The sequence below is a fragment of the Clinocottus analis genome, unplaced genomic scaffold, assembly GCF_023055335.1.
Source record: "Clinocottus analis isolate CAN_PGR_092001 unplaced genomic scaffold, fCliAna1.0.p SCAF_8, whole genome shotgun sequence".
In the NCBI taxonomy this organism is placed as follows: Eukaryota; Metazoa; Chordata; class Actinopteri; order Perciformes; family Cottidae; genus Clinocottus; species Clinocottus analis.
The window spans coordinates 10,864,136-10,890,441 of NW_027176240.1; the positions used below are offsets into that span (position 1 = coordinate 10,864,136).

Sequence of the window (26,306 nt, forward strand, 5' to 3'; positions counted from 1 at the left end):
CTGCTTTAAGTGTAGTAGAACAATTTTACATTTCTGTTTTAGCATAGTGGATATTTCTGTTGTTGACTGTCTATATTCTGAAATACTTAAATTATAAAACATACCCCCCTTCATGAACTATGTTATTAAGTTCTCTGTGATATGTTTTTTAATCCACCCTCTCATTATTCTGCTTCACACATATAGAGAGATGGCTTACACTTACATTAGTAGTTTTCACCATTTGATGGAAGGGCTTGAAGGAGAGAGAGAGAGAGAGAGAGAGAGAGAGAGAGAGAGAGAGAGAGAGAGAGAGAGAGAGAGAGAGAGAGAGAGAGAGAGAGAGAGAGAGAGAGAGAGAGAGAGAGAGAGAGAGAGAGAGAGAGAGAGAGAGAGAGAGAGAGAGAGAGAGAGAGAGAGAGAGAGAGAGAGAGAGAGAGAGAGAGAGAGAGAGAGAGAGAGAGAGAGAGAGAGAGAGAGAGAGAGGCCATTTTTAAATCCATGCCTTGCCATCCTCCTTCTTTTGACTTCGTAACATAGCAACAGCCAATGTGGACTCTCAACATCATCACAAACAGATTGATCACGCAAATGAGGAGCAGAGAGTTGCTTGTTGACCCTAATGTTAAAATCAAATTAGCTTCTTTTTTTGCTGGTTTAATCATAATTCATATTCACTTTTATCATAGGGAATATAAGAAATGATTTCCTGTATTGAATGCAAAATTCTTTATTAAGGGGCCATTTCCATTCGACACAGGATTGTCTGCTTTCTGATGTATATAAAAGAACATGCAAACCTGTATTACAACGACCAAAATCTATACGCCTACAGATAAACTGTCTGTTCATGTTTTTAGTAAGGCTCTCTGATATGTTATGCAATGTACAGTATTTTACTGTACTAATGAAATGCCTAAACATGCATACAGTATTTTTTTTCTTGTGAGTTTTGCAGAATATAAAACAGAATTTGAAATGACATTTAAACCTCAGGACAAAAAAATCCAATTTAAAAGCCAGAACACTGCTTCAAACGCTGCTGATCTCAAAATGTCACATTTAATCAATCTCAATTAAAGTGGCCGCTATGTATAGATCTTATTAAAATGTGCAATAGATGTACTGTACTATGTGTGTGCACAAAATTATTGAAATGAGTTAAGGGAGTAGTTTTGTGATGTTTCAGGAAGCAGTAAGACTAAATCTGACAGGAATATCTATATTCCCATATATACATATATTTTTTAAGATTTTAAGAGATATGTGGTGTCGCATGTTAAACATTTCAACCTCTTGGTTTATTCAGGGTAGGTTAGTCACTGGCTTAATAATTATAAAGAGCATGTGCAGAAAAACAATTTACAGGCTAGCTGAAGCTGTCGGCTACTGTTTGTCAATCATAGTCCAGTTTACCCAACGTTTAGGTCCAGCCTTTGGTATAATGTCTTAGGCATCATATTTGAACCCACATCCCATTTTTTTTTTACTATACTAGTAAAGCTATAACTGCACAGATAATTGTTGGGACTTCGATACCACCTATTTTACGTAGTATTCTTAGTGTGTTTTGCTATCAGCTTTCTGTGGCATCTGATTCAGAACCAACTAATTCTAGCTAAGAGACTACAATACTAGGTGGTCTTTGTGCTCCTCATTGAATAGCAAATCGGGAGAGAATAATAGTTTTCTGACTTGTCACCAGCTCCAGACCAAGGACCAAGGACTGCTCAGTTAGTCAGTTAACCCCTTCGTGATTGACAAATGTCCCTTGTGTTTGGGCTATAACTGTAAAGCTGCAGAGTACATGACAACAGCATCAGTCTGCTTGCTGCAGAATGGCATATTCTGTCCATGACAACAAGGGCATACTTTTGTTTGGCTTTTTGGTGGAGAGGGCTGCACGCCACCACCACCCTGCTGACGCTGAAATGGACATTTTGTCTTTGTGTATTTAATGTGAGCGGTAAAACTGCAGGGCCAAGACAAGGCCAATTGTCCCATAGAACAGCAGCAACAATTGTCTGTATGTTTGCCTATACATGTGTTCATAGGCCACCAGCAACTAGATGAAAACTGTGTCACTGAAAATGTGTGCTCTGTTTGGATTTAGGAAAAGTTGTACTGGAACAGCACCAGCTAGTATTTGAGACTGCCAGTTATTCATAATTGCATTTGACATGTGGGTGAGTGGAATTAAGTATGTGCTCAAACAAACAACAAGCAAATATTGACATCAGGCAGATTGTCTTGTTTATTATTTAAACTTTAGCGTGGCCCATTTCTTTGCTCCAGCTCGGATGCGCTTTTGGCCTACTTTTTCCTTATTTGCCGAAACACCCCCCGCCTCCCCACCCCCATCTGGCTGTGGTTTTTTGACATTTTGCAAAATATGACCACCAGCTTGAAAGCCTGCATATGGTGTGTGTGTGTGTGTGTGTGTGTGTGTGTGTGTGTGTGTGTGTGTGTGTGTGTGTGTGTGTGTGTGTGTGTGTGTGTGTGTGTGTGTGTGTGTGTGTGTGTGTGTGTGTGTGTGTGTGCTTGAACGTATGAGTGTGCATGCACCCCGTTTTTCATTTTTGCTTTAAATCCCTCATATTTGTTATTCAAAGTTATGCTTTGTGCAGCATTACACCATTTGACTGTCAGTTTGCATCATATCATGTTAAGTATTCAGGGAGTGTTCCACTGTAGATGTTGCTCAAAGCTGCCACCTCATTGCCTGCTGTATAGCGTGATCCAGCTACTGTATATTGCTTGTAATGAACACAATATATTGTAGTCAAATGACATTTCAAACAGTTCTTTCCTCATGTAATGGCTAAGCTTGTCTGATGACCTACCTTTTTTTTGTGGAAAGGCAGTGAATACTTTGTAGATGGTTCAGCATTAGGATCGGTCTGTATGTGATGGGCTGACTGGGGATGAAAATAGTCATGTACTGTAGGTTGACTAATTTGTGCAACTTTGTCATCTCTGCATTCATCCTCAGCCTCCAGCTTGGTCTAACATCTCCATAGAGCATTGCTTGAGGATATCAATGACCCTCTTCTTACAAAAATACACTCTTATGGGCATCACAATCTAAGCATTGGTATGGTTAAAAAATAAATAAATAAATATATATATATATATATATATATATATATATATATATATATATATATATATATATGACGCAGACCTGAAACAAATAATAATAATAATAATAATAATAATGATGATGGATGATCAATCCCTCTAGTATTTCCAAAGCATATAGCCAAACATGCCAGATTAAGCAAGGTTTATTTAGGCTTCACACTGATTTGATTTTCTGCGAGCTTGTGGTCACTCCTTCTGAGATAGCATGTGTACAGTAGTTAGAGTGGGGGATGGGCTGAGTGGGGGTTGATGCAGCACTGTACACTCTCAGCAATAGAGCGGCAGAGGGATGGGTGGGTCATCCACTGGAAAGAGCACTGCAGTCCCATGATGATGCTAAATGTTAGTGTTTGACATAGATGTTGTTTGTGATATGCAAAACGTAACATATGGAGCTTCAGAATTTAAATTTAAAGGGTTTGGAGGAATAATATACATTGAGGGAGTTCATGTTGATCTGCCTCTTAATACGCATGTCTTGAAATTGACACACACTGTCTTATTGCTGCCCACTTTGGTTACAAACTAAAACTCTCGGAGATATTTGGACTCTGGTGTCTTACTTGTAGCAACTATTGATCAGGCCCATGCATACTGCAGCATTGTGTTATTTACACCTGAAAATCCTAGATTTTCCAGAATTTAGTCAAACAATTTAGAATTTTGTAACAAATTGTCAGAAGTAAATTTCCACTGCAAATACATAGTGGGAAGATACTTCTCAAACCATGTAGTAGGGCGTGACCATATGGCTAAGCTCTTCTGTCCATGTCATATCTCAATAACCATTTATATGAAATATAGCATGTTTCCTGGTAATTCAATAGATAAATGTCGATAGGAAATAACCACATGGTTTGTATAATTATTTAATTAAGATCGGAAATTTCTTTGTCAGTATGTTCTTGTTATTATATTTGGATGGCGTCAATATGTATTAGGGTATCGCATATATGATCACATCAGAATATGATTCCAATGAAAGACAATAGATTACTATATTGAATTATAGTCCAGCCCTACTATGCAGTGATGTCTGCTCACCGTGGCCGTGGTGTTTAATACTGTTTATGTTGGCTCTGCCAACTTCTCTACTGTTTCACAGTAGTGTCCTGCCACTACAATGTAGGTATCGTATTGAATTCCCTACCAGAACAATGGTTGTTGACAGTATTCATTCAGTCACGGTCTGCTTCAGGTTGAATGTTCATGAATGTAAAATTTGAATTTTAAATCACATTTTTCAGTTTCATTTTCCCCACAATATTTAAGGAAATGCATTGCAACGAACATGCACTGCATCCTGTACTAACGTTAAAAAAATGAAGAGCGGGTTGCTCAGTGCATATACGCTTTTGCTGAAAATGAACCTTTTGGTTACACTACTAACATATAGCGGCAGCAATAAGCAATAAAGAGGTTTTTATCACGCATTATGTTCAACTTCTACAGTGTAGGTTAAGGTTAGGAATTGGATATAGGGGGTTAAGCTGATCGTAGATCTGTGGGATTTCTTTTTTAAGTGCTGGTCAAAAGGGTGCAGTACACTCCTAATAATTCCTTTTATTCCTTTCTCTGATTGGCTAGAGATCTAGGTCATAAGAAGGCTTAAGTCTAATTCATGGTTTCTGCAGCCGTGTGGCCTCAATGTCATCACAAGTCCGAGAGAACATGTGCGGACCCCTTTTGTGGATGTCCGCATGCATCCAAAAATGTGTGACTGCTCAGACTCACACAAGAGGTGTGTGCTGGATAAGTGGTGCTTTGCTCTATTCACTATCCTCTGTCCTTTTATTTGTCAAGCTGTCGCACTTGCTAGTTTCTTTTTTTTTTTACTTAATCTGTCTGTTTAGCCAGTTGCCATCATTCTCTCTAGTACGCCCGTGTGTAGACCTGTCTGTGGAAATATACAACAATTATAATATGTATCTGCTCCCCACATCCATCTTGGAGTATGTAAGCATACATATAAGCTCCAAAAAAAAAGTCCTAGAAAGTTTCATGGTCAAGATTGGTGGCTGATGCTAAACTTTAGTTATTTATTAAGTCATAAACCCAAACATAGCTGTTCACAGTTTCAGAAAAGGGATTTGCTTATTTTTCTCCTCTTTTTGCGGGTGGTTTTGCTGTTGGTCATACTTCGTAGTTTTATTGCTCCACTTTGTTATTGACAACTCAATTTAATCTGTTCTTACTTTATGATTTATTATTTTTGTCGGGGTGCAGTAGCTTCTGACTTTTGATATTTTGCAAAATTAAATTCAACCGAAACCTTAATTTAGCCTAAAATGTAAGCAGTGTGAGTAAGTCTAAAAATATCACTGGGCTAAGAGAAATTTATCATCTGTGTACTGGTTTCCTGGATGGAAAAGCTTGGTTGAAAGCTACTGTTCAATGTCCCAATGTGAGAGGTTTCCCAGTTGCGTAAGCATAATCATAATCTTATTTCTTTATCTGTAATTTAAACCATTATATTGAAGAGAAGATATTCTAATTTTCTTTATTAAAGAAGATATACTTCAGTACAGTTTAAAAAAAAATCCTTATAACGAAACCTATTCATAAGAGAGTTCTGAGAAAAATAAATGGCTTCATTGTATTAATGGAAAGAGAACTATATTCAACATTAATACAGCATGTGTTCATGTGTTATGGTTTGAAACATTTCTATAAAATAAATATAAAGTAGTTATCTAATAACTTTGCAATAATATTGACGGTGATTATAAAATATAAGTAAGTATAAGGTTTATTTTCTTCGTTTTTATTATTCCCAACTTAACGGCTGAATTGGGAAATGTATATTATGTAATTTGTCTTTTGCAGCTAAAAAGTCGCTGCACTCATCGCTGGAACGATGATTTATTTTTTCATTGAAGTAACAACCCATCTTTCTATTTAATTTTTCATTTCAACATACCTCAGTGAGCGTTAAGCTCCCGGCTATAAAAACTACCTGGAGGCAAGCCACAGTATGCATTTGGAGTAAATTAAAAATAAAACACGCCAATGAGGTTTGAAATGGCAAACTGGTTTTGAATCATCATTCTCTTCATATAGAGCAAGATGATTGACATGAATGACTAACTCTTCCAGTAAAGGAAAGATATGCAACAACAATTCTGAATAAAACACTAAATCTTCCAATTAGGCTCAATGACATGTCGTCAATGCAATTGAGCCTGCAGATGTATTGCCTCTCTCTTTTTTATTTTTTATTTTTTTACAAAACTAGCCTTATTAACCTGATATCTTTGTCCTGACTGAGGTTTTGATATAATTAGGTGTTATGCCTGCTGGCAAATAATACTGGGCTACTTTTTTCTTTCTCTCATTATCCCTTTACACCTCTGTACCCCATGTTCATATTGTATCTGTGCGCTGATCACTATAGATTAAACAAGATGTGTAGTGGCTCATTGGTGCCTAATTCTCTCTTAAGTTAATTCATTGGTGAACATTCTTTCAAAGAGGAAAGACACCTGAAAAACTAAAAGGTACAGTGTTGTTTCTGCATCCAAAAGTGTGTTACGTCTGGCAGCTATAATTAAGTGTAGGCCACTCAATACAGTGAGTTGTTGGTGAACTTTTCCATTGATAGTGCATTTTAACTGTGGCCATTATTCTGTTTTTAAACTCATTTATTTTGTAGAGCATGCATGACAGCTGTACACGCTATCAATATTTGATCCTTTGCACATGTATGCAGCTTGGACTTCTAAATTTAAGTCGCTGCTTGTCTGTAAAGAGGTTTTCTTCATTAGTCACTACACCCCACTCTGATCTGCCAGTAGGAACGTGTTAATATTGCCTCAAAGTCACGGTTTACATCGTGACACATTTTTTAAATGCCCGAAACTGAATTCCTGAAGAGTAGTTTGATGTCATGGCGCTGCACTGTCAAACGAAAGTGGATGACCTACTTTTCGCTCCCTGCCTCTGAAATATTTCAGAAATAGGATTGGATAGCTTCAGCTGAAGTCCTGTGCACTAACCCAGAAACAGACTCACGCTGCAGCTATAGGCACGGCTGTGTTTTACCACTTCAACCCCCACCCCCACCCTCTTTATGTTTGGCTGTTGAAAAGTGGGTGGGAATTTGTAGAGAAGCGGAGTGAGGGCATTTTAACAGATGACAGCTTTTATTGAATTCACTGTGAGTTTAGGAAGAGAGTGGACGATAAGGACTCATCTTTTTTTTCACTTATCTGTGTAAGTAGATGACCAATTCAACACATTTGGTGAATTTAACTTGTGAGAAATATTTTGATTTAGGTTTAAATACTACTACTTTAATGTGTAATGCCTACAAAAACATGTTTTGCATAGTTTTTTAACAGCTATCTATTATGTTTTTTTTTTGTTTCATGACTTTTGTTCTATTAGTGACTAGCCCATCATTTAAGATTCAGTTCTGTAGACAGATGTTACCTCTGACCTTTTTTAGCGCTTGTTTTAATGCATGTTGTGGTTTTGGATTGGTTACGCTGACGACCCTGCGGCACTAAGCAGACATTGCATTCTGTGTTAATGCACTGTTAAGCAAAGTCCTCTGCAGCAGAATATATTTTTCAAACAGCTGGGACTGTAGGATACCACCATCTCATCGATAATGTATATACAATTTTTGCATTTACTGGTAAATGTGATGTAGGCTGTTTTGCTAGAGTTTTGTAAGTTGCTTAACTGTTAACTCTCATTTAGTGGAGGGAAGATTTAGAATTTAGAATTCCCAATCTGCAACATTGTATCGTCTACTTTGACACCAGTCTTGCTTCATTTCAGCATGAAGTCACTCCCAACTCTGTAGGTGCTTTAGTTGCCTGGCAACAGGAGGATGGAGTGCATGTATTTACTGTTGAAGTAAAAAACCTTTGGTGAAAGCTGATAATATATGTTTCGATAGAAGCAGGTGGTTACAGGGCTTGCCAAGATGAAATGGAAAGACGAGCTCTGGTGAAGGGATAAGACATGGTCATCATGTTAAGTGTCAGGGACTTGCAGTGGACCAGGCTCTACCTTACGACACATTCTTTTTGGGCCCTTGGGTGGATATTATTGTTTTAAACATTGGTTTGTGTTGTGCCACTGTTCTGCTGCAGTACATCTTATCAAAATTATCTACACACACACACACACACACACACACACACACACACACACACACACACACACACACACACACAAACACACACACACACATAGTTTGCAGCTGCATGATTATTTAATTGTATGTCTTTTCTCAGGTTTTGAGAGCATCCTCGAAGGTCTGTTTGTTCCAGAGCTGGTAGAAGACCTAACATTATTTAAGGGTAAGAATCTCCGACCTTTTTCAATTTCATGAATAGTGGGCCATGATCATACAAGCATATGTGTGGATGACATGAATGATAATTTAGTGGTTTAAGCATTATGTGTTATATGTGCATTATGACACTGCTGCTGCATTGTACCATCTGGTACCCTCTACACTCACTCCACAAGACGGCCCCTCTGGCGGCAGAAGAGACGATGCCTTGTGTTCCTACAAAGTTGGTCTTTTGGATGGCGTGGGACCACTGTAAAAGTCTACAGTGTTCTACGGACATTTTTACAATTCATGTCGTCAGTAAGACAATGATGGACATTATTTGGGATTTAAATATATTAGTAGACTTTCTACAATAGCAGTTGAGTGCGATGTCATTCTACTCCCGATTCAGTCAGTTTCACTAAAACACGTCAAAACACTTTGACAGGTATTGGTTTGAGTTTTTGAATACACGTTTAGAAAAACTAAATTTAAATGGCAAATATTTTGTCACACAATTGTATTTTATTTCCTGTCATCCTTTTTTATGTCCATAGACTTTGAGCCGACAGCCGTGTCTGACTGGTCATTTGATGAAAATTGTCTTTTCTGTTGTTTGAGACGAGACAAAGTTAAGGTAAGACTTTTTTTTCTTCTCTACTTTGATGATATCTTGATTTTAGAATTGTATACAATTAGAGAAGGGAAAAAAAGTGGATGATGAATGGATGAAAGTTAGGAATACAATAAATGTGCCCATGCTCTCTAATCCGTCAGTGTTACCTTACAGAATTAGTTTCCTAAAGTTTGGACTCATCGGTCTGAATGGAATAAAACGGAGTAAAACAAAGTCTGCTTATGCTTCGCTCGGTTTATATGTACCCTTTTTAAGTTCGAAGTTCGATTTTTTTTTTTTTTTCATTTTGCAGGAACACTTAATTGGCCTAAGCGACGAGGAGCTTGAAGATACAGCCAAACCGCTCCTCGTTAAAGATCAGACTTCAATCAACAAACTAGAGAAACAAGCCGAGGAATTTCTCAATGCAGTCCTCAGCAGAAAAGGTGAGTCTTGATGTCTCAGTTAAAGCGTGGTCTAAGTGCAGAAGTATTTTGCATTATGACACTAATGTACTTAATACAGGAGAATCTGCCTAACAAGATGGAGTACGCCATCACTTAAGCTTTTATTGTTAATTATGAATGTTAATGTTCTTCGCATGAATTATAATTGCTCCAACTACATCACTTATGGCCTCATGGAAAATTACTTTAGCATTTATTGTTAATCTTACCTCTTCATATTTATTTCCTTTTAGATGTGCCAAATTTCTCTGACCCACATATTCCTGTAGTGGCTCGAGAGATCCTTCAGAGAATGATCCGACAGTTCGCTGCCGAATATACCTCAAAAACCAGCTCCCCTCAGGACAGTGGCTCTGACTCCCAGCCTTGCTTTGACCAAAGCCTGCCGACCCCACCCGTGCTCTCGGGGGCTGCTCCTTCTACCAGCCCTGGTGCCACCCTGGCCGGGCCTGCACCCAACCAGAACCCCGTCCTAAGCAAGCTCCTCATGGCTGACCAGGATGCTCCCCTTGACCTTACCATCAAGAGGCCCCTGGCTGTTCCCCGTGAACAAGGTAGAGTAAACTTCAACGCATCTGTGACGGAGCAGCTGATTTGTGCTTCATCAAGCACACTGGTAAAATGCCAGACTCAACTTAATTGAAACAAAATGGATTTTGTCCCTTGCCCTTTGTAACAGATGGAGTTCTTGACTTATCGGTCAAAAAGAGTCGCTGTAGCAGCAACAGCAGCAGCAGCCTGCCAGCCCGTAGTCCCTGCCTTTCTCCAGCCACATCCATGCTCAAAGGGTAAGATGGGTTTCTTTTTTCTTTGTCGCTTTAGTCTCCAGTCTTTAGGCAGCAATGTTTTTGAGGATATCTTACGTAATTGAGGATGACTCATAATTTACATTGGGAATGAACAGTTCTGTGTAGTGGCATCAACGCATGGGCATTAACTGAGACCTGAAATTTGAGTCCTGAAATTGGAGATCACCAAGCCAGTTGATGACTTGATAAAATGAACAGACAGTTGGTGCCTTGATGAAAGTGAACAGAAACAAACGAGGTTGTGCTAACAGAAGTATTTTTTGCCACAAAGAAACATGGGAAAGAGTTTTACCCACTGCAACAGATATTGCAGTGCGTCCTTGTTTCGGCAGTTTGTATCATGCTGCCATTCAAAATATCTAACCTGGCAAACGTATAGTTAATGCAGCTGCTTGGTCCTAATTTCTTGTCTAAGTCACTGGTATCGCCAGCTGGACACTGATTGGGCAACATCTTGTAAGTTCGTGAGCTATTGTGGCTTAGAAGGATTCTGTCAGCGCGGTCTCGTTTTTGATGAATATTGTCTGGCAAGGTACTGGCTGGCCTGATGATGATGATGATGATTTACAGGAGGACTTGTAGCCTTGCTATTATTATTGCATCTTGCTCCAACTCTCTTTGAGTACTGTAGTCCTGCATAAATGCAGTAGAAAGTAGATATTTATTTAAACAGAATCTTCAGAGACTCAATAGATTCTCAATGATGCTGTTGTGTAGTAGAGGTGTTCAAATGCATGATTTCACATTTGCACGCCATGTTCCTCTCCCAGGAAAGGATTGCATACAGTTGTTTTAATCTCAAAAAGTAAGCATCGCTTGTATGTCTGTTACTATACTGGCAATGCAAGTAGTTTTCATATCATTCAGATATACATGATGCCAACATTTTCTGCAGAGCATATTCACTCATACCAAGTATTAGAAAATATACATGCCCTCTAATGTTGACATTCAAGTCAGAAGGCTTTATTTCAGATTTAAATTGCTTTCTCTGAAGACAAATGTCCATTTTACCTAATTCTTGAATCAAATTAAGACAATAACTGTATCTAAATATAATTTGATTTATTTTATTTTGGTGTAGTTTTGTTCTTTTTGTTTTCCTTGAGAGGAAAGCCTCTTGATGCTGTTATACCCATCTAGCTTTCAATATGCCTCTGATTAAATTTTAATATGGATTAATTAAGCACCAGTGGCTTTGCATGCTCCTCTTCTGCTGCTTTGATAGCTGATATGATCTAAAAATGATGATCATTCCTAGCAGTATAAAGCTGGCTCAGATTTGCATCTTTCTTTGAATATGATTTACAACATGCATGCGGTCCTTAGTGTCGAGGTAGTCCCCAGCGAATTTCATTTTATCATTTGGGGGGAAAAAAAACTATCCCCTTTTTAAATTATTTTTGATCTAACAGGCAGATACATTTTTCTTACTAATAAATAGTGCATTTTTTCCCTTTTTTATGTGATCACACTTCAGTTTTAACTTTGTAACGCAGAACCAACCCTCTATTGGCTTACTCTTTTATTTCTGCGCTTGTTCGCTGGTAACGTCACACACAAAATGTCAAGAGCTTTATTTGCATTAGTCATTTTGTATGACATAGTGTGCCCTGCTTAACAGCTACGTGCCAAGCTGCCTTACTGCAATGACAAATAATGCCTCCTTCTGGCTATGCCTTTTAAACCAAGACCTTTTATGTATTCCAGTTTTCTTTGCTTTTGTTTTTATTGTTTCTTTGCCCTATTTTGTTTTGTTTATTTCTTATGTTGATGCAGATTTTGTAATTTATCATCCCAGCAAGCAAATAAAAAAATGTCAAACGTGAGCCTTTTTTGTTCTTAAAAGTCATATACACAACCTTGCAGTCAGTTATTTTTTTTTTAAAGATAGTGATGTTACCAAAGCAAGGCCTTATAATAAAGGAGTGGCCAACATCCTCCCCTCCCCAACCCATCCTCCTTTTTAGAAAAGAGAAAAGGGCAATGTGCAAGCTCTGCTTACACCCAATTTCCTTCCATCCAATCAGGCGATCCTTGAGAGCGGACGGGCAAGTCGGGCTGTTTATGAAGAGCCTACAGGATGGGAGGAGGAGGGAGAATATCGGCCACTCCACCCGTTATAAGCCTTCCTCATCTCTTGCATACGCGCTGCACATCAAAGAGGAGCCAGATCTGGAGAGCGACCCAGAGTCACCTCTCAGCCGCAGCTCCAGACCTACTGACCTTTTCAAAAATGGATCTGCTTCCTGGAATTCCAAAAGTAGTTTTGGGGCCCTCCTCAAACTCAAAACCAACAGTGAGGCTAGTGAGCACCTTAAAGACATACCCAGGTTGTTGGAAGCTGCTGGACTTTGGTCAAAGTCACTTGCCTACGAGAAAGGAAACCTCCGGGAGGCTTGCAGGGACCACAGCCTTTCGCTTTCTCATTCATCATCTTTTGACCTCAAGATTCCCCAGGTGCGAGTTTTGGCATCAGACCCATCTTGGGATTCCCTGTCCACGGTGTACTCAGGATTAGCTTGTGAGAACAGTCTGGGAAAGGCGCTTCGTTCCATTCTCCCAAGGCAGATCCAAAAAAAGAGCAGTGGAGGTTTCAGTAGCTCAGGTTCAGAGAAGGAATACTGGCCTCAAGACTCTGATCGCAAAGCCTTCCGGGGAAGCTATCCTCTGGATTCAGAGTCAGACCTCAGTAACAAGCAGCCAAGGAAGAAACGTGGGCGCTACAGGCAGTACAACACTGACCTGCTCGAGGAGGCTATAGATGTGGTGATGGGTGGGAAAATGAGTGTGTCGAAGGCCCAAACCATCTACGGCATACCACATAGCACCCTGGAATACAAAGTTAAAGAGCGACTGGGGACCTTAAAACATCCACCCAAGAAGAAACTGAAGCTGATCAAGATAGAGGAGCAGAGTGTCTCACATTCCCCAGGGAGGAAAGAAGTACAAAACTCCCAGCACATTGTTTCTGAGAAAAGAGAGAGTGCTTCTGAAGAGAATGGAAATGATTTCCATGATGAAAGTCTCTCATCAAATGAGTGATGGACTGAAATTGTAAAGTACTTGTAAAGATGTACTTTTTAACCAGACAGATATTGCATTTGCCAGACAGTGGTAGTAGTTGACTTGTTTTCCCATAAAACCTGAATAGTTGTATGTAACATTTTAACCAAAATACCCATATTTATTATTCCCTTTATTTAATTTTACCATTGTAAACACTCAATGTGTCTCCCCGCCCTACATACTGTGCCTAGAAGGCATACTTGCTATTTTGAAATTCTAATATACCACAGCATATTATTGATTAATTTCAGTTTATTTATTCAGGCTATGTTTTAAAAACTACAATTCCCTGGCTCCATTAATTAATTATGAACATTCAGAACCAAATTGAATAATCTCTAAGGAAGTGGCGCCCCTTGGTGTCTTCTTAGAGTACTGTTCAGAGCACTCGGTCCTATGTTTAAAGAGAGTATATATCGGTAGTTCTACTGTGTATTTAGGCCTTCATGGACGGCAGTGAAAGTCTCTGCCGCTGTTTTGCAAATGCACATCTGTGACTGAAATAGACACTGGAGATGTAAGAAAAAAACTGTTTGTCCAAACACTATTATACTCAGAGTATGTATTCATTCTAAACACTATATTCAAAATATTTATTTATCATTCCAGTCTGTCAGAATAACATTGTGTGAAATTCTCTTTCCTTTTGAATCCAAACTAAGCATGATAGGTTTCTGCCACCTATATTTTCTTCTGTGTGTTTTGCCGTCCGATGTGAATGGTATGATTTATTCCTTCTCTTTTTTTTTTTTTTATTACATTGCCTTCACTGCACTCAGGATACATTCAGATTGGAATGCAGTACTTGTCAGTCAAAGCAAATGTCTCTTATCAGATAGTGGATCACTGTACACACTTATACTATATACCTCAGCTACAGAATTATTGCCTCATACAAGTCACCTCTGACGGGGAAGGATAACATGCCCAAACCCCCTTTTGAGGTAACATTTCAGGATGTCTTACTGACAAGTATGTGTGTCCTACTCTCAGATGACTTCACAACATACCTTAACTAGTTATCGGTAGCATTTCAGTGCCAGTGTAAGCCTTCAGATGTCAGGTATTATCTCTGGGAACGTCTTTCTCTGAGACATAAGAAGGGCAGATTTTTTCTTTTTCTATTTACGATGTATGAAGGTATTCTACATATACTGTACATGCGTAGACATCAAGCTCGACAATGGCACATTCAGGTTAAGTAACAACACTCTCCTTGTTTGTGAGGATGATACTCCCATTATTGTGACCGAGCTAAACTCTTGGTGTCAGATTCATTTTAACTCTTTTAATTACATTCAGGTATATTTAAAGTGTTTGCTCCAGATAAGCGAGATAATAAGATACGTTTCATGTTGGTCTTAATATAATCTCGAACCATTGTCATTTTTAGAAGCTCTTAGTTCACAAAGTCATTATTTTATAAAAACAGAACTTTTATCAAGCAATATTAGCAGATAGGTCTTAACATACTGGTTGACTGTGCTAGCTTATTAACATTTGCTGGTGAGCCAAATTAGCTAACGTGTTGGCTACTGTTATATTCACGCCTCAATCACACCAACCTTTTTCTCTTACCATGGCAAAAATTCAATGAAAATAAATGTATTGTCCCTGTGATGAGGCTGTCTCGTTGAGAGGGTGTGTATATAATACCATCTCAGGCTGAGCATTTCATTTGAGAGTCCACTAAAATGAGATGAACCTTTTGGTTAATATTAATGCCAGTTACAGGCATTACTGCGTTTTATTGTTTGTAACTGGATCATCATTTGCAAGTCATCCATCAACAACTATGAAGTGGCTATAACAAAACTCAGGTGGATGCCATTTCCTTAAGGTTAATACCATACAGAAGGTTGGGTCATGGTGCTGTTACTATACGTTAAAGTTAACACACTTTTAAAAAGTTCTGCCCCCTGTTGCCTGTACGTGCCATTTTCATTGAATTTTAGCCAACTGGACTCTGCAAGGCAAACTCTGTGTTGTCGACTTTGTCTCGTCCAGAGGCATCATTGTTGCTCTATCAGGACACCTCATTGTGCATTATCATTTATACCTCAGGACATTCCAGAATATGGGATCATGGCCCATCATTCGTTCATCAGGTTGATGCACAACTCGAGCAAATCTTGGTTATTTTTTGCAACTTCTGCAGGATTTTAGATGTACACAATGTTGCTTAGATGAACGTGGATGTTTTGATAAAAGAAATGATTCCTTCACTACAAGCATTAGTTCAGATACTATATTTGCAGGCATATAATGCATACAATTACCTAGATTGTAACACATTTTGAGTGAGATTTGGTAGTAACATATAGTTCAGGGACTTGCGCACATTACTTATTACTTGTATGTCAATAGCACTGTAACAATAGTTTAACTTTATGTTGGATGGTAAACTTACTTGTTTGGCTTCTTTTATTCTGTGTTTTTATTTAATGAATTCAGGAATACATTTCCTTGTCACTTTAAGGTTAAAATCTTCATTATGTGTAACTAATGACAGATTTTCATACATATTCACAAAATGTCTAAATACCTTTTGTCTTGGTCAAAAAATGTAAAACAAAGCAGTACTCATGTACGATTAATATGATTAAGCAAAAACTAGTAACTGATTCACTTTCATTGTTTAAATTATTCTTGCATTGACAATCATTCAGCATTACTCAAACGGCCCATTTTATTTTCCCATTCAGAGTGTTAAATGCATTTAAAGTCATATATTACATACGTGTGCTGGCAGTTAGAACAGGTCTTTGTGCTCCTCACTGTCTATTGTAGCAAATCTAACAGTCGACTACCTCATCTGGAAAACCCATATCACAGTCTGTGATATGACTGTGTTGTAGACTGTGATATGGCTGTTTAATTAATGTAGCAATTTTTCATTTACACCAGTCTATTGTGCAAATCTTAAAGCCAAATAGGTTATAGAAGGAGCTGTCATACATTATGTAACCGTTTGTAAACATTTCAGTGTGTCTGTGAAATTAATCGCAACCTGCTCTATTTAATATTTTTCTTTGTCTCAACTCTTTTCTTTTCATTTTGGGGTGGGGTTGTTGATCAAAAGCATTTTTTACTTTCCTCAAAGTGGAGGAAGAGTTTCATCCCCTATACACCTACTCAAACTGATATGTTTGGAATTATTTTTTTTATGCAGTCTTGATTAATCGATATTTACAAATTAATGGTTTTTATCATCAATTAAGTAACCATGAATGTAAATGGCTTTGATCAAACAAGAAGTAATTCACATAGTGTTTATAGACGCAGGTAGATCATTTTAGATTAAAGATATATTTAACTCTTTCATTATCGATGTGAAGGGACAACAGTTAAGATTGTTCTCCTGTATTCTGACGCAAGTTGGGTATCTTTTGCTTATTTAATATAATGTATGTGGACAAAAGTCGAGAATGACGCTGTCCATAAAAATATATGTACAGAGAACGTATATTTGATTTAACATTAACGATGTGTACAGGAATGACACTGGGTGTGTTGTGCATGATTGGACAAAATTATATGTGTCAGTGGGAAGTTAGTTGTATATGGTGATGTTTATCTTTAAGGCAGTCGTATTGAAAGTACCGGAGTGTTGGTGTGTTTACCGTCAAGTCAACAATGTATAAAGTAGAGTGTACCGTGAACGTGAAATATCCCTAAACAGTTCTCAATCTGGTTAATGGTTCACTGAAGGTTTATGATGAAATATAGTAGTTCGTAATCTACAAATTATCTATATCCCTAATGTGCAGTATATGAACATCGTGGAGGAGTTGACACAACTGTGTTTGTGAGCTTGTGAAATAATGTGGAAATGAGTTTGGTTTGCTTCTGCTTGTTAGGTTGGTTATTTATAGTTATTTTATTCCTCTGGAAGAACATGGCAAGTACTTTGTGTCAGTTCCTTACTGTAATGCTAAGTGAAACAAAGAGCGAAACCCTCAGGGATGAAACACTTACCACTCATTATTCAGGTACTCCACTTTACTCCTTAGAACTTGCAAAGAGGGATGTGAAGTTAATGAGCTTAGCAAAAAAACATTGGTCAGGTTTCAGTTCCAGCAGATGTTAACTTTGAATCCCGAGAAAATATTTTATAATCTCAAAAAGTTATATTTGAGATATGTTGGCATGCTGTAGAAATAATGTAGGTTGGAGCCCAAAAAAGTAGAACAGCATTTCACAATTTTATTCTTTTAATACTTTGTTACACACTGAATGTCAATTCAACCTTACTGCAAGTAAGATGGTATTTAATTAACAACTTTATTTCCAGTTCAGTGCCTCAAGAAGCACATATTTGATAAAAAAAACAAAACATTTTCAACAACAAATCCGAAGACTCACTCTCACAATACAACCTACTTCTGAGGTTGTATTGTTAACATTGCAATTTAAAGCTGAAATCTATAATGTGTTCCGTTTACTATTCTGTTATTCCATGCATTTATTGGAGTATACTAACATCTGTTTGACAAATCAACAGTAATAGTATAAATCCCGATTCAACATTTCCTCTTCTCGAGACAGCTGGAAACTAGCAATGAGTTGAGGCTACATGGTGAGTTTAGCACTACATATTCTACTATCTTTTGAGATTTCAGCTTTACTTTGTCACAATGGAAATATTAGTAGCATGGTATTTGGCAACGCAACATTTATGGTTGTGTGCAAATACAGTGTAAGTTTGTAAGTATCTATAAACTTTTTTAGATGATGCCCAACAGAACATTTTCTGACGACATGTGCGTCATGCAGTTGCCAGCACCTGTTGCTCAGCAGCCCACGCTGGGAAAGAAGCTATTCAATTCATCATTACCCAGCATAACCTTGTGACACGTCACCTCAGGGATCCAGATGTGGTTTCATTTGTGTGTTTATTTTCTTTTTAAAAGACTACAATGAATCTTGGGAAGGATTTTTTTTTTTTACAAAGAAATAATCTTTTCAGTAAGATTTATATATTTTTGGCATATTGTGATGGTATAAATGTTCCAAGACTCTTGGAGGGTTTTGTAATAGACCTACCTCACTCAAAAAAAAATTAAGCCAGAAATACAGAAACATGCCCTCACCCAAACAAAACCTCACATGTATTACAATAACTAGCTTTGCATGTTGCGCTTGATTTGACTTTTAATAGATGATTTGTCTTAAGTTGTTGAGCACTTGTGTCTAAATGTCACCCATTGCACTATTTATTAAATACATGAAAACCTAACAAAAAATGATGTACACTATATTTCCCCCCCCTTGTGTATTTGCTCTTTAAGGTGATAAACATGTGTTTGACTTGTTTTAATCAAAATGGGCAACCATTACTAAATGTCTTGTGCATGTGTAAGATTTTCTCGATGTATACGGTAACAAGAGGCACCACTGTGCAAAAAAGAAAAATGTTATAGCTGTAACAATGTAATTGGTCACGTTCACTGGATGAAAGATTTACTTTTAAAATCACCTATTCTTCTAATAAATATGCAATGATAAACATTGTTTAACATTTGTGAATTATTTCATTCAAACGTTTAGCGCCACCACGTTTTGACAACTTTATTAGGGACTTGTAGAGATGAAGGGACATTTGTCTTCATAATTATAAAAATCACATACCAATCAATGGGATAAATTAAATGCTGCTTCTTCTTGATGTCCAATTACATCTATTTTGTTCTTTGTTCCCTCAGTGAACCTCATGACTTGCCCATTGCAAAGGCAAAAGACCTGCAGTCCACCTCCACGCTGGAACACTTCATGGCTAAACTTTGTCACCACCATCAGAGACAGATAGTAAATGCCATAGGCTTTCTACAGACGGAGGTCAAAGCACTGGCATCCTCCAATACACAACAAGCCCCTAAATCTACCTCTGCAATCCAGGTAACCACTTGTTCTACTGCAAAATCTGACGCAGTCACCCGTGAGAAGTCATGCCCTGAGCTAAGGTTTCCCAGTACATTAACTCCCAAGTCAGAAGTCCAGGATATGTCCCATTCTATCCCGAGCAGCTGCGCAATTAAAAAAGTTCCAGACGATGCTGTTTCACTGAAAACATCAACTGACCCTGTTTTGGATCTTCGGAGCCCGGGGTCGGGGAGCAACCAAGCTTTGGTCACTCCCATTGCTAATCCAATGGAGGCAGAAAACAACCGTAATGGTGATCATGCCCCTCTTAAGATGAAGATCATGACCAGCAACGTTGCTGCTGGTAAGAAGTTGTCATGTGTGCTCAACACCTCTCTTTCAGCTCACCCTGACACTTTGGAGGATAGGCAGGGTAACTCAATTTCATCCAACAGAACAGAAACTCATAGTGCCAGACTCAGCTCCTCTGTTAAAAGACACAATCAGACTAGTCACACACATCAAGCAAGGCAGAGAGAGACTCTGGGGCATGCCAAAGATAAACCAGCAAACCTGTTTTCAGTCCACATGACCATTCCTTCAGACTCTCCGCGGACTGCCAGGAAGACTGTCAAGTCATCTTCTGATAATCGGATCAGGGACTCCGTTTGCCGGGCAATAGCTGACCCTGATCTTGGCCACTGTGATATTGTTTTTATTGACAAACCAATCACCGAGTGTTTTAAGGAACAGCGGCGTGGCATGCTTCCACGCCGCAATGCCAGAAAAAGCACTAGAGGACATATGTATTCGGATGAAATCTGGGAGTTAAAAACTGTCCGTACATTGGCTGGGAGGAGCAAATGTCCTAATCCGATGCCAGAGCTTATCACATTGATCACCCCGATGCAAGTGCTTTCGAAGCCTGAAGGCATACCAGCTGTGGATAGGCCTTTTGCTGGGGTGTGCAGAGAGGCAATGAATCAACAAATGTCCACTGAAGAGTCAAATGAGAGTGTGATATCAGGAACAGGAGGTGGGGCTGAGGTAGCAGCCAGTGTAGTAGATATTGTAGTTGAGACTAGTCAAACGGATCAGTGTCAGAAAAATGGGGTGTCTCCTCCTTCATCTCCGACTAGGCCTCCAACAGAAAACAAAGAAACAGTTACAAACCCAGATGTTGAACAGAAGACAACTGAAGATTCGGGGACAACGGCAGAAAGTGAAGAAAGTGTTGCTCAGGCTCCAGTTGAAGCAGAAAAAGATGCCACGCCCGAGCTTCAAGAGGACGTACGTGAAAGTAATGACCAAATAGTCACAGAAACTGTAGTGGAACCATTAGAGGATATTTTCATAGAAGATGAGCCCCACAGTCCATCAGTGCACAACAGTGAGCCTGTTCTCAAGCAAAGAGCCACATCACCGGTGGCTCAAGTGGAGGAAGAAATAGAGGAAAACAAAAGGGAGGAAATGCCAGTTAAGCAACTGCAGGAACTTCAAACCGAGTCAAAGATGCACTGCGACAATGTTACCGTTGAGTCCAAAACCACAAGTGCGGCAGAGGCACCAATGGAGAAAGAGACAGAGATTGAAACATCTGAAGCAATTGATGGTGTTCTGTCTTTAGAGAATGAAGGTGATAACGACATTGACGTGTCCTCAAAGACACTTGATGCGCTTTTGAAAGAATTACCCCCATGGCGTCGAAAAAAAGGTACTGTAGTTTCACAACCAAAGCGTTTAAGCAAAACAGAAGTAGTCGTGGGTTTTGTCAATGGAAGACCCATATCAGCATCTGACAGAAGTCTGCGCCGTAGATCAAATACCAGCACTACATCACCTGCTAAAACCCCAGTGAAATCTAGTCGGAATGTCCCCAACAAGACTTCTGTTGATTCAACTGTTGAAAACAAAAGTTTGGAGAAACCTCTGCTCAAAACAGACGTAGCTGTACAATCCATTGAGAGTACTCCTGGGGTTCCGCAGGTGAAAGAACCATCCTCTGCCACACCACCAAACCCAAAATATACGACCAAACAAAAGAAAGTTCAAAGAGATCAGGATAGTTTGCTTGTCCTCTCCGATCAGCGGCAACTTAGATCAGCCAGCCAGAGGCCTGCCGGTACTCCTTTACCATCTCCGAAACCTACTGCTACCCATGCTCTCCCTCTTGCGTTGTCACTTCCTGTTGCTTCTCCTCTAATCAGGTCATCTTCCCCTGCAGTGTCTGAGAAGTCCCAACAACAAGCCACCACAGAGACAACAGTAGAATTAAACACTGAAAATATTCAGCCAGTAGAGGCTACCTTTGAAGAAATACAAAAAAACAAGATAGAAAATAGAGTGCTGGCCAAACAGAAACTACGATCTACAAAGGTTGCAGGAGATGACAGTACAAATGGACAACTTATCAGTGAGTTATCAAGTCCACTAGAAAATCAAAGTCCTGTAAAGACTGAAATGCAAACCCTCATGCCATTAAGAAGTAAGCGGGTTCTCCGAAAGGAGGCAGAAGCAAGTGATGTTGCTTTGTTGCAGAAGCCAGGTGTAGCATCTTTAGAAGGCCAGTCTGTAAGTGGAGATGAAAGCAGTTCAGAAAAACCCAAAAGAATGCCATTAAGAAGTGAGAGCAGTAAGGTTGACCAGTCTGTTACTCAGTCATCACCAGTGGACAACAATAAATTGTCTTTAAGATCACACAGATTGGCTGTAGCCTCTACTAGTGCTCTTACTGTAGATGAAAGACCGAGTGAGGGAGCATCCCCTATCAGAATAATTCCAGAGAGGGTCACCAAAGCTCAGGTGAAACCCCTTCCAGTGTCTGTTGCATCTGTGTTGCCCCACAGGTCCGCCATCCCTGTCATTACACCAAGACCTGGGCCAGCAAAACAAACTAACAAATTCCTTCAGCATCTGACTGGAGAAGAAAACCAACACCTAATTACAAATCTGAACATGAAGTATGATAAGATGCAAAAAGGCTGGGTGCACCTGGACAAAGATGGTCACCCGATAACAAAATACAAAAACAAAGCAGACAGACAGGCAGCTATATGGAAAAGTAAACGCAGGGCCCGAAAACCAAAGTCTTCAGAACACCAGAAAGGCTCACCGGTCCAAATGCTCTTCATGAAAGGTTTTAATCTTTCCAGTATTTGTCGCTGGTTCCTTGAAACAACAGAAACAAAGTCCCTTGTCATAGTCAAGAAAGTGAATACACGTCTTCCGTCAGAAACCCAGCTGTGCTTCCACAGCTCATCTAGTGCTTCAGGGGCCTCTCAGGGCGTATTTCCAAGCCTTCAGGCAGAGCGCTTAAAGAAACATTTGAAAAAGTTTGCCATTGCCTCTCCTGTAAAGAGCAACCCCAAGAGTCATAAACTGATCGCTAAAGCACTGGAGCAAGAAGCTCCAGTCAAAGGGAAAGAGAGAGGAGAGTTTCCCAGTACTACTCAGACTTTGACTAAGTCCCACTCGTCTGCCAAAGCCTGTGGACAAACGGTTGAATCACAGAAATCCTCTGGTAAATCAAAGAATCCAGCTAGTGCAAGGATCTTAAGGAAATACTCAAACATCAGAGAGAAGATGCAGGTTCAGCAAACCAATGTCCGGCTCAAAAAGGCCTCAAAAACTTTAAAAACCAACAACATGAAAAGACTGACCACCAAAAAGCCTGCTGCCAAGTCCAATCTGAAACCATCTCTCAAGGCAAAGAAATCCCCCCTCCCTGTTAGTAAACAAATGAAAGCATCTGCAGCTAAAATGGAAAAAAGGAAAACATTGGCTGGCAAAAAAACGACAAAGCATCCTGCTCCACAGAGGACAGTCAAGCCTCCAAGCAGTAGCAGAGCTTCAAGAGACGCAACTAAAACTGACGAATTGCCAAAGAGATGTTCTCAACGTCTTGGGTCTCCGAAACAATCTGAACATAACCCTGTTGACGCGTCTAAAAGCAAGGTTGACAATAAAAAGCGAATTGAAGTAGAGAAAACAGAGGTGGAGAAACCCACCTTGAATAAAGCGACTGCTGCAAAAATCCAAACCAAGGAATCTTCACAAAGTACCGTCCCAGAGATGAAAGGTACAGAGCACGCTGTTGAAGCCCCGCAGCAGAGCGCGGACGTCAAGTCTCCCACCTCACCGGATCAGGTCCTAACGAGGTCCCAGAGAAAAAATGAGGTGGCAATCTCTTTGAGCGGAAGCCCCGGTCATGCTTCAAAGAGGGCCACAAAGTCCACGAAGACACACAAGGGGGAGCCTAAAGCAGGCCGGAGAAGCGAGGAGCCCACGCTGACGAGACGAGGAGCCGCCAAGCCCCCTGCAAAGAGAAAGCGAGCGGCCTCGTTGCCACGCAGCGCGACCAAATCAGCAACCAAGAGAGCTCGGGAGCGTTCGCAGACCCCAGCTAAGCGCACCAGGCAGTCGCTCTCCAAATGAAATGCACATGCAGAGAGAGAGAGAGAGATCATCTCTATGAACAGGATTTTGTCTTCCTTCATCTGGAATCTATTCAGAAGGACCCAAAGTATCTATTTTCTACTCTCACCAAACTCTTCAGACGGCACCTTTTTTTTCAGTTGGCAAATATGTGAAGCAGGAACAGGTTTTGAAAGTGAAGCTTCAGTGTAATAATCCAAATGTGACGGATTGTTTGCTGAGCTGTGGCTACAGACGAGTCCCTCGTGATGTCCAGCAGATGTAGTTGCTGTCTGGCTTCCGGTTTCAACGCCCTACGACACGGCTGGAGAACACGGCCCGTCGAACCTCATTTTAGAAGTCGGAATAACAACGTTAAATTCACTCGCCATTATGTGTTTATTCTTTTTTTTTGTGTATATCATTAGTTTGAGATGATAGCATGCACTGTGTTTCTGTTCAGCGCTTGCTTTGACAAGGGAGATCAGCTTTTCAATACAATTTTTACTTACAGAAGTAGGCAATTTGTATCTCCAGCCTGTCTTCCAATCACGAGTCTGAATGTGTGACTATTGTGACCCGGTGCCTTATTTATGAAGTGTAAAGTAATGGAATGAGTTGCTGAATGTGGAACCTCCTGTCCTTTAGTTATAACAACTTGAGATTCCTGGAGAGGTAGTCCACATTTGCTTCACAGAGTGTTTGTAAATAGTTTCCGTTCCCCACAACGTGTGCCTCGAGCAGCATCTGTAAATTCTTATCTTGATTGAGGTGTTCAAATATTCTGCTTTCATCTTACCTGCCAGGTTTATTTTTATATTCTCATTTGGTCAGAGCATTAACTTAATATTGATCTTACTATAATTGTACTAGATGTTAAAGCAAATACCAGTCTGATTTGCTAAAACAGAGAGATGTGATCTGTATGTCATGACAAACGTTTGTATTGTTGATTTTCTTCTTCTTCTTTTTTTTTTGGGTCGTTGTCATCACTGTGTAGCCCTGCAGTAACTTCTGGCCGTAGCACCCGTTGTTATCTGCTCATAATAATGACTTCACTTTAAATATTTTCCCTGCTTCTACATGTGTTAAGTCTTGTTGATGTGGAGACGATTTTAGCAACTCTTGCATTAGAGGGCTTGCCTTTCGACAACTGAAACCCCAAAACTATATTTATGCCTCAAAATGCTGTACTGAAACACTATCTGAAATGACTTTCAGATCCTGGCTTGTATCACTTCGCAACAATTTTTCAGAATTGCAAAGACCTGAACAATATGTATATTTAGTTGGTTATTATGAATGAAGTTTATGGCCGCTTGAGCATTAATAGCAGATTACAAGAATACCTTCTCTCATTCTACACAAGTTGGATATGATATTTTTGGGGTAGTCTCGTCACACTTCTGAGTTTTGAGTCAAAGTATGTTGAGGTTTTATGTTATTTGTTTTATTATTGTCGGACGGATGTTCTCATATTGTGAAGTTTGTTAACTTCCAGTAGTACCTTGCATTAGTGTATAGTCAATTGTCATTTTTAGCACAGTGTTATTTGTATTATGTTCCTTTCTCTTAGAGGGTAAATCATCTGTAAATGCAAAACATGTCTGTCATGTTTTTATTGTTATTTAAAAACTCCATGTCGGCTAACGGATTCAGCAAATCTCAAGCAGCCCACCAAATCAGACTTGAACATGATTATTTGCAGTTGCTATTTAAAGATTTTGGTTTTGTATATTAGAAATAAATAACTGCTTTATTTGTGGTAATTCCAAGAATGATACATCTTTATGTTAAGAACTTTGTATTTTTGCCGGAGTTCATATAAAAATGTTGGAATTTTATCTTCGTTTCTTGGCTCTTTTATGCAAGCGTTTGAATGTTATTTAATCATAAGGTGACAGTGACAGCCAAATGGCTCTGTATTACTGAAATATACTAAATTGTATATTCAAATGCAAAGGTGTTGATTTGCCACAGTGTTGGGCAGAGCAATAAGCTTGTACATTTAAACCCTGAAAACTGTCCCCTTAATATCCGACCACGAGAACATGTACCGCCCTTCATGAGGACGAGACCGTCATTGCTCCAGTGCTCCAGGTGGACTCTGCTCTCAAGCCAACGACATGTTTAAGCTTCGGGAAAATGCCTTGCTGGAGCCAATGAAAGCATTTCCCACGGTGTGGACCTGCCATAGCCCGCCATAGCCATACGGCTCACAGGCGAGCGTCCTGAGCACCACAGGAAGCTCCCGCTGTGGGACAGACTGGTAAACAGTTTGCCTCCATCACTCCAGGCAGAAAAACGGTGTGAATGAATAACAGATTCTCGGAAATTGGTGATACACATTCACCTTAATGGTGAAAGGCAAAAAAAAAAAAGAAGCTAAAATAGAATTCTGAAACTGAATTCTGAAAGAGGCTCGGGTTCTTACTGATAAATATATACATTGACATACATTGAGGCTCGGGTTCTTACTGATAAATATATACATTGACATACACTGAGGCTCGGGTTCTTACTGATAAATATATACATTGACATACACTGAGGCTCGGGTTCTTACTGATAAATATATACATTGACATATACATCTGCCTGCCACGCAATAGCTCCGGTTGGAAGCAGTGTTGGTACAACTGGTGGGTGTATGTACA

General features: G+C 39.5%; 1 protein-coding gene across 1 annotated transcript in view; it reads left to right on the forward strand.

Moving 5' to 3' along the window:
* The window catches only part of wu:fc17b08 (titin homolog), a 26,365-nt gene extending 872 nt beyond the window's left edge, over positions 1-25,493 (forward strand). The window contains exons 2-7 of the mRNA XM_068567320.1: positions 8,370-8,435; positions 8,971-9,050; positions 9,343-9,475; positions 9,730-10,050; positions 10,176-10,284; positions 19,080-25,493. Coding sequence (XP_068423421.1) covers positions 8,370-8,435; positions 8,971-9,050; positions 9,343-9,475; positions 9,730-10,050; positions 10,176-10,284; positions 19,080-23,670 — 5,300 coding nt within the window. The 3' untranslated portion in view covers positions 23,671-25,493. The remainder of the gene's footprint in view (positions 1-8,369; positions 8,436-8,970; positions 9,051-9,342; positions 9,476-9,729; positions 10,051-10,175; positions 10,285-19,079) is intronic.
* Positions 25,494-26,306: the final 813 nt, after the last annotated feature.